The sequence below is a fragment of the Elephantulus edwardii genome, unplaced genomic scaffold, assembly GCF_000299155.1.
Source record: "Elephantulus edwardii isolate Elephantulus edwardi_28Jun2011 unplaced genomic scaffold, EleEdw1.0 scaffold00286, whole genome shotgun sequence".
In the NCBI taxonomy this organism is placed as follows: Eukaryota; Metazoa; Chordata; class Mammalia; order Macroscelidea; family Macroscelididae; genus Elephantulus; species Elephantulus edwardii.
Genome location: NW_006400036.1, coordinates 1,557,950 through 1,567,503, shown reverse-complemented (window position 1 = coordinate 1,567,503; position 9,554 = coordinate 1,557,950). Strand labels below are relative to the sequence as shown.

Here is a 9,554-nt window from a genome sequence, read left to right as displayed (position 1 = left end):
GAATAGCACATCAGCAGAGAACTGCTGGAAGTCCAGGCTGGGTTTAGAAGGGGTCAATTATAACCTGGTAGGCACTCTAAATTCAAGATACAGTGATGTGAAGATGCTGCTGTACCCAAAGGATGCCATCCCTCTTCCACCACCTTGGATTTTCTATTTGGTAAAAGACTTAAGGATTTAATTTAAGACAGTCTTATTTCAGTGAGGGACTCAATCTCAAGAAAGCAGCAGCCACTTCTAAATGCTGTAAAGGAAAAACTATAAGGAGATAGTTTAAGGTTCTGAGGTTCAGGAGGGAGCTCCATTGGCCTAGCAGTATGGAGTTGCACTGCTAGTCAATCCAAAGGCAGTGTCTCTCTGACAGTTCGAGTCTACAAGCTGCTCTATGGGGGAGCTGCTCTATGGGGGAAAGATGGGTAATCTCCTCCCTTGCAATTTACAGACTCCATAGTACATTAAACCAACAATAAAAGTATAGGAGACCTTCTTCCCCCTCCCCCTTTTATTTAAGTCAACAAACTGTACTGTACAGCTATTATATCCTAGGCCTTGTCTTTATATTTTACATTTCAAAATTATTATTTTAATGTCATCATTGTCTATGTATTTCAACACAACTCCTTATATGATTAAACTCCATGAAGGAAGGACTAGGGTTATAATTATATTTTCAGCACCAACAAGAGTGCCGACCTATAAGTTCTCAGTGACAGCTGCAATTTTTACAATAATTATAATAACAGAAGTCAACCCTCAAGGAGGCCTTACCATATGCCAAGCCCCTTTGATGTATATATTTAATCCTTAGAACAATCCAATGATCTAAGGGTACTTTCATTTTCTCTATTTTACAAACAAGAAATCTGAGGCCTAGAAAACTTACAATCCAAGGCGGCACTGTCAGTAAATCTCAGCAACCAACTCTTTCTGAACACTACCGTTATGGGGACCAGCTCTGAGATGCCTGTATGTATATTTCTCTCCAACTTTCACAATAATGTAGCAAAGTAAGTATGATTATTTCTATATTTAAAGACAACGAAATTAGTGCAGAAAGACTAAATAGCTTCTTCTCTGTGAACATGCAGCACAGCAAACACTCAATTTCAGTTCCATCTGGTTCCAAGGCTGGCTATTCTAGCCCAGACTTGAAATGTCATGAAAAAGTACTATCCCCAAACAAATATGGGAGATTTATGCAGAATCAGGAACCTCTGCATTGTACAGATGATTAAAACACTTTGCTGCTAATAAAAAGATGGCAGTTTAAGTCCATTCTTTGAGGCACTTCATAAAACGGTTCTGGAGATACACTGTCTCCCAAAAGAAATCACCAAAAACCTGTGGAAATTGTTAAATGTGTTATGAATGTTTCAATAAGTTTTTTTTTTTAAGTATCAATACTCAAAAGAGAGACAACCTCTAAGGAATACGGTTCCACTCTGACACACACAGGGAGCTCTGCTGGTTTGATGGTAAGGAACTGTACTGTCAACCCAAAGGCATGCAGTTCATATCGGCAAGCCGCTCTGTGAGAGAAAGATGGGCAGTCTCTCACACAATTAATTGCCTCTGAAAAAAATCTGCTGGAGGGTGTGCTAGGAGTCAGTTCTGACTACACAGTACACAGCACAATAAATGACACACACGGGGCTGTGACAAGTAGAAATCAATTTGGCAACAGCTGGTTTTATGCAGTTACCCACAATATATTTTGCCATGTGTGGGTGTTCAAAACAACAACAAACAAAACAACCATTTACTTTTACTATTATAGTGAATAAAACAAGCATGGAAGCAGGAACGGCATCAACTTCTGAAATGGCTTGCCTCCGGAAACTCTATGTACGAATAGTGCTCAGGCCTTTCGTTCATAGGGTCGCTATGAGTCGTCTATGACTCGACGACACCTAACAACAATAACAATGACGACACAGAGAGAGCTACATTAGCTTAGTGGACAGAAAGTTATGCTACCAAGCCGAAGGTGGGTGATTTTAATCTGCGGCCCTCAGGCCGGGTTTAAATTGTTTTCCTGTCAAACATTCTTCTAGGTGGTATAGCACTGGTCTGTGCATTGCTGTACAGAGGTAACGGGTGGTTGCTGTGATGCAACTGGGACACTGATGTGCCAAACGTGGTAATGGTTACCTATGGTGGACAGTGTTGGCTGGAGCTTCCCGACTAAAACAAGCCTGGAAGCAGGAGCGGCATCCACTTTTGAAATGGCTTGCCTCCGGAAACTCTACGTATGAACAGTGCTCAGGCCTTTCGTTCATAGGGTCACTATGAGTCATCTAAAACTCGACGGCCTCTAACAACAACAACGTCATAGTGAATAGGTAATTTTTAGCACTAAAAGAATTGTATAACAGTATCAATCAGAAAATCTATACTGCTATGAACACGATATTATCCTTATTTTTCCTCATAATATTCAGCACCAAAGAACCCTGGTGGTATGACACTTAAAGCTCTAACTCAGCTCTGACTTCAAGCACAGCAGTTCAAACCTGCCAGCATTGCCACAGGAGAAAGATGGGGTGATTTGCTTCCACAAAGATTTATAGCCTTGGAAATCCCAGGAGATTCTACAGTTCTCCTTTACCCTATTAGACCACTAAAAGTCCGAATCAGATAAAGGGGAAAAGGCTAATGGCAAAATGGATAGTATATGGAGCTGCTAACCTAAAGGTCAATGGTTCAAATCTATCAGCTGCTGCTCAGTAGAAAGGCGGGCAGTCTTCTATAGATGTATAGCCTTGGAAGCCCAGTGGAAGGTCATTATGAATCAGAATTGGGTTTGGCAGGGCTTTCTTAGTGAAAACTGTGTCATGAGCAGGTGCAGAGTCTAAGAACACTTCACCTTGACTGCAAACAGAAGCTATCTCTAACATCTATTGAATTGGCCTCTCTCCACATCTAGATTATAAATTGCCTTTCGTTTATATCTATTTACCTATCTACCTATCTATCTTTCTGCTCTAAAATATCAAGTGAAGAAAAGCTGATTTTTAAAAAGTATTCCTACCATCTTCCTCCCAACCCCCTAAAATACCACTTGACACTGAAGCCCCTTTGAAAAGAGATTTCCCCCCCCCCATTCCTTTTAAAGCATGAAAAGTACTGCCTATCAAACCTCAACAAAAAGACAGGCTTCACTTAAAGGCAATTCTAAGAATACTTTTGGCCCTACCTGACATTTCACACACAGCCTCCTGCAGTGCACACCTTTCCTCAACTGTCAAGGCAACTGGAATTACATCTCACAGGAACACTGCGGAGGAAAGTTAACAATTCCTAGCAATTTAAAACTCTGGCTGCAGGACTTTGGTTTAGCAATTGTAAGCAAACTCAGACAGGAGCACAGAACTTTCATCTACATTTCACATGTATTCTTGCCGCTAGAAAATGGCACTTTCAGAAAATGTCTAAATTCCATGAACTTAATTGTACATTGCATTTTCACAAGACTTGTCTTTCTGGCAACTCTTGGGAAAGCCCATGGATGCTGAAAGGAACAAATTAGTAAGAACAGCATCAAAACTGTTCAACTACCTGGCACAGAAAGGGCATGTGGTATTCCTATAGTCACATTCTTAGAAGTCACTAACATTCGTTATACTTTAAAAAGCCATTATATTGACTATGGGTAAGATGTTTCCTAAGCATTAGAATATCCTTAACACATACTGATGAAATCTTTTTAAAACAATGAATACTAAACACTGTTTAATCTTTCTGGTGGTTAAGAAGATTCTGGAGAATTTGCATTTATAAATAGGATTTGTTTTGGTGCTACAGTGACCTCCTAATTAATAGGGATTCTAACTGAGGACATACTAGGTGACAGTGGCTATATATTATTTCAGTTGTTCTTAGGTGCTGTCAAATTGGTTCCTCAAGACCAACAGGCAACATTTTAACAGGTGGTGAAAAGACTGAAACTGCCAATGACTTCATCTTGTTTGGATCCACCATCCACACCCTTGATAAGAAACAGTCAGAAGTTCAAGAGACATATTCCATTGGGAAAGTCTGCTGTCAGGGACCTCTCCAAATTATCGACAAGCAATGATGTCTGTATGAGGACTAGCGTGTTGCCTAATTCAGGCCATGATCATTTCAATACTTGCTATCTATCTAAGAGCTTGACAGTAAATAAGGATAAGAGAAGAAGAATTGATGCCTTTGAACCGTGGTATTGGAGAAGAGTACTGAATATCTCATGGACTACCAAAAGAACAACAGGTGTGTCTTGGAGAAGGGACAGCCAGAGTACCTTCCTTGGTAGGTACCTTTCTTTATCTCCTTGGAGGCAAAGATGACAACACTTCATCTCACATATTTTGGGCATGAATGGCTAGTCCTTGCAGATGGACATCATGACTGGAAAGGTGGAGGGCTGGTGAAAGAGAGGAAAAGCCTCAACCAGATGGATTGATATAGTAACTGCAGCAAAGGGCTTTCGTGTGTCAGATTGTGGGGATGGGATGGGATAGGATAGGATTCGGATAGGATAAGGATAGGATAAGGGTAGGGTAGGGTAGGGTAGGGTAGGGTAGGACAGGACAGGACAGGCTAGGCTAGGCTAGGATAGGACAGGATAAGGATAGGATAGGATAGGATAGGATAGGATAGGGATAAGATAGGATAGGACAGGATAGGATTCAGATTTGTTGTTCATAGGGTCACTATGGGTTGTACTCAACTTGATCGCACCTAACAACAACATAGCAGCCATATGTATAACACAATGAATGCCTGCCTGATCCCATACCCTTACAATTTTTGCTCTGCTTAAACCCATTTTTGCAGTCACTGTGTCAATCCATCTTATTGAGGATAATCCTCTCTAGTGCAGACCCTCCACTTTCGCAAGTATGATGTTCTATTCCAGGGACTGTCCACGCCTGACAACATGTACAAACTATGTGAAACAAAGTCTCATCCTTGCCTCTAAGAAACACTCTGCTGCAATTCTTCCAAGACAAACTTGTTTGTTCTTTTGGCAGTCCATGAGGATTCAGTTCTTTGCCAACACCAGAACTCAAAGGCATCTATTCATCTTTTATCTTTCTTATTCATTGTCCCACTTTCACATGCATTTGAAGCAAATGAAAAATGTTGTGGCTTGGCTCAGGCACACCCAGGTCTTTAGAATGACATTCTTGCTCTTTCACATTAAGTGCATTTGTCCAATGCAATATATCCTTTGATTTCTTCGTGGCTGCTTCCAAGTATATTGACTGTGGATCCAAGTAAAATTAAATTCTTGTCAATTTTAATCTTTTCTCCATTTACCACCGTATTGCTTATTGGACCAGTTCGTGTGGATTTTTGTTATTATGATGTTAAAGTGTAATCCACAGTGAAGGCTGTAGTCTGTTCTCTTCTTCAGTAAGTATTTCAAGTTATCTTCACTTTCAGCAAACAAAGTTGTGCTATTTGCAAATCAAAGGTTGGTGATGAGTCTTCCTCCAATCCTGAGGAATTCTTGTTCATACATACCAGATGCTTAAATTATTTTCTCAGCACACAGATTAAATAGGCACAGTGAAATCATGCAACCCTGATGTGTATATCTCCTTGATTTAAAACCATCAGGATTCCCTTTGTAGTGTTCTGGAATTCCCATTCTTCTCAATGTTATACATTATTTATTATGGTCTAAACAGTTGTAATACTTTTGCATAGTCAATAAAACACAAGCAAACATCTTTCTGGTATTCTCTACTTTCAACCAAGATCCACCTAACATCAGCAACAATATCCTTTGTTGCACAGCCTCTTCTGAATCTCGCTTCAATTTCTGGCAGTTTCTTGTTGATGTGCTAAAGTAGGATTCAGTTCTTGAAAAATTGGCTTTTAGTTCAGATAAGCCAGTGATGAATCCTGGCTCTTCCATTTCCCAGATGTTAGGCCCTGGATAAATGACCCAGCTTCTCAAACAACCCTCTCCTCAGGGTAAAAACTCCCCTGCTAGGATGCTGGGTTTGATTTCCAAAACCATCCATGATGTGAGGTGCAAAGTCACCCTTAGCCTCAATGTCTTTTTGATGAAAGAGAAGAACTACCATTACAAATTAATATGATATGGTTATGAGAACCAGTAAGTAGCTATCTAATATCTCTTAAATCAGGAATGACAGTTCCCTTTAAAATCCTTAAAAATATTTGCAATGAGGAAGGAGATGTGAGGAAGAGAAGGTAAACAGGAATAAATGGAGAATTAAAATACAACTCTCATAATATAGAGGCTACATCCTCCACTCATTTCAACTAAAAAAAGGTTAATGAGCACCCCCATGTGGTGGATTATCTAAATTCCATCCCTTACTACTGACTGCACTTAGAGCAGGCATAAACCCAACCATTCGGTCATGACAAGAAAATGGGTAGGATTTGAAATAGAACTGTTAAATTTCAGTTGAGTTTTTAGTGTCTCATCATAAATTCTGAATCATCCACAAAGTCCCTAAATATTTTCTTCATGTATTTAATAACTTCTATCCTGTGTTTTCAGTGTGTTAGTATGCAAGTCAGCAAATTAAAGGAGCAATTCTGAGATCCTGACAAAAACAAAGTTAAACTGAAATGTGTGTGCCTATATATCTTTATATATAGTTTATCACATTTATCCAGTTACCTTAATGGAAATTAGAAATAAACAGTTATCTCTATCACACTGTGAAAAAATGCTTAAGCACTTATTAAGTACATGTGCTTTAGGTAACTGTTGTTGTTGTTGTTGTTATGTGCCACCAAGTCACTTGCAACTCATAGCAACCCTAAGTACAACAGCCCTAAACCCTGCTCTATCCTGTGCCAATCTCACTGCTTCTGACACACCCATCCCGATTACCCCAGCCACTGAATCAATCCACCTCATAGAGGGTCAATGAGTTTATTCACCTTGACCTCACAGACTAATATCTATGCTTAGTACTGACATGGATAAAATACATCTGCCCATCTGAAACTATCTGAGGTTCACATATTAAGACGTGCTGATTTTAGTAAAAAAAAACTCTACTTAATAGACCGTGCAGGAACCAGTGGGGGTTAGTTAAAAACTGAATGCATCAGAACATCCCAATTGTGCTAAAAAGTAAGACCCCAATTATTTACTGAAATTATGCTTTTTTTGGAAACATTAGCAGGCTAATAATAGACTATTTGTAAAATCACACAACTAATCTCAATCAATTTCCCTGGTGTCATAAAGAGCTGACACTTGGAGGAAATTATGTTTTTAAACATTTCCTACTATATTACCTAAAAATTTATATATTACATTTTTCCATATTTAAAACCAGGCAGTAACCATGTTCTGAGATAGCTAAATTTTAGGTCCATAGCACAGACCCCTGGCAATTTAATGCACTAATAAAAGAGGACCAGTTTGAAGTCAGTTTTCAAACTCATATAAAATCAGCATTAAAGTCTCAATTTAGATAATAAGTCACATGTAATTCTTCCTAAGTTGGTAGTTTGTCAATAGCACGTTTTGCATCTGACACATACATGTCAACGACATACAGAGCATATCTAACACATGAGAAGACTGCATGGTTTCAGAATCCACATAATGCACATGTTCTTTTCATAAAAATACGGTACTTGACAGTGTTGGTGGGAAGTTAATATAACAATATGACTTGCTTCAAGCCAGGCTCCTTGGCAACACAGGAGCAGAGTCAGCACTTCTAAATAATGACAAACAAGTCACACCCCAATAATCTACATAAACAAAAATAAACAAAAAGGGATGTATGGTTTCTTCTGGCATTGGCTTCACCAAGAAGAGTATGTACCATTAAAACCTCTGGAAACTTCAGGAGCAGAATCACAGCTCAGGATGGTGATGGAAGTTTCCCTGCTGGCGAGCAGCTCAGCATTTACAAGGCCGTCTAGACAGGGAGCCCTGGAGGGCCCTGCATGAACACAGCACTGACAGAAGGCATCAGCTTTCTGCCTGTTCAGCCTACACCCAAATAAATGAATGTCTTCACTAAGTCTTGCTTTGCCAGCATATTCACTGTAAAACATGTAACAGACTCTGAAAATAGAAATCAAGATTATAGGCAATATTTTGGAAACGAAGTCTTCCTCAAGCTGTGGAAAAAATCTGGGTGGCCCAGATTCCTCCCCATCTTAAAAGAAGACTGCTTTTCCTCCCACGCCAGAGAAAGAGGTGAAAATGTTTACATGGATACATCTGATGTGTTGACACAGCTCTTAGCAATAAGTCCTTCAAAAGGGCGATCTTTTCCTTCAGATTCTGCAACAAAGCTCTGATTGTCACGGTAAGCTGAAAAGAAAAGAACACATCCTAAGTATGCCAGTCCAGACGAGGACAGTCTCTCAAATAATGTCAAGTACACTGTGCTTTGCATCCTAAGATGCTACCAAGGAAGGGTCAGAAGAGATGGTTAGATCTCTTCCAAATGACAGAAACTCAGGGCTGCACAAAATCTTAACAGACACCTGGCCCAGCCACTTACCTAATAGCTGGACCCATTCTACAGCCTGACCAAGTGGCAAACCACTCATCCATGAATCCCTCCAGTGACTGGAAACATGTTTTCAAGTTCTATTCTCTAACACTATTCTCTGTCAGCTTGCCCTCAAAAAAAGGGTGAATTCTGTCCCTTGAGTTTCTATTCTGTGCTATTTTCTACCTCAGAGGTATGCAGGAAAAGTTTCATCCTCTTTCTAGACTCCAGTATTCAAACTATTTTTATCTCTACAATTGTGTGCCCACGTCTTCTCTCACCCATAGTTCCCTCTACTACGCTTCAAATGCTCAGCTTCCAGCCCCATGCTCTGCTGATCTTTTCTCTAAACCCACTGGCGTATTTATAGCCTATTGAAAAGTGTCACAGCAATGTGGCTTTTTATTACAAGAGGAAGGTGAATCACATGTGACTTCTTTCTCCAGGAGTGGGTAAATTTTCTCCAACCATTCTACAAACTTAGAAGGAATTTTTGCTTGAGACTTTAAACGTTATATCCAAGGGTAAGGGAGACTCTCAGAAAATGAGAAACAGGAAAAAATAAAGCATAATCAACCATGCATAAAATCAGAGAGACAAGACATCATTTCATAAAGATGGAATATCAAAGGTTTAGTTCTTTTATTAAAAGCAGCAATTCTACAACTGCAGTAGAAGCAGGGACTACCCTCTAAGAGAGAACAGAACGCACACACCACCCAGCCCTATCCTGAAACATCCTAATATCTTTGGGAACCATAAAATGCCCTAGATCAAGGTGTAAAGAGTACAGCAAGCACAAATAAAAACACAATATGCCCACAACAGGCATCTGTGGACTCAAAGACCAAAAGAATTCATGAAATGAAAGCAAGTAGAGCCTCTAAAAATGATTACTAAAAAAAAATTATTACGCAAATATAAATTTATTAACATTAAAAATGTAGCCATAGCAACACTTCCACGATACATCTTCAAGGATATGAACATGTACGGCTAAGCACAATTAATAACAGTGCATCTAAATTCCAAAATCAATCTCCATAATAGTCTATG

The 9,554-nt window shown here is 39.4% G+C and overlaps 1 protein-coding gene across 1 annotated transcript in view; it reads right to left on the bottom strand.

Annotated features, from left to right (window-relative positions):
- The window catches only part of LOC102853706 (syntaxin-8-like), a 288,802-nt gene that overhangs the window by 250,654 nt on the left and 28,594 nt on the right, over nt 1-9,554 (bottom strand). The window contains exon 3 of the mRNA XM_006900521.1: nt 8,220-8,314. Within this exon, the coding sequence (XP_006900583.1) occupies nt 8,220-8,314 (95 nt within the window). The remainder of the gene's footprint in view (nt 1-8,219; nt 8,315-9,554) is intronic.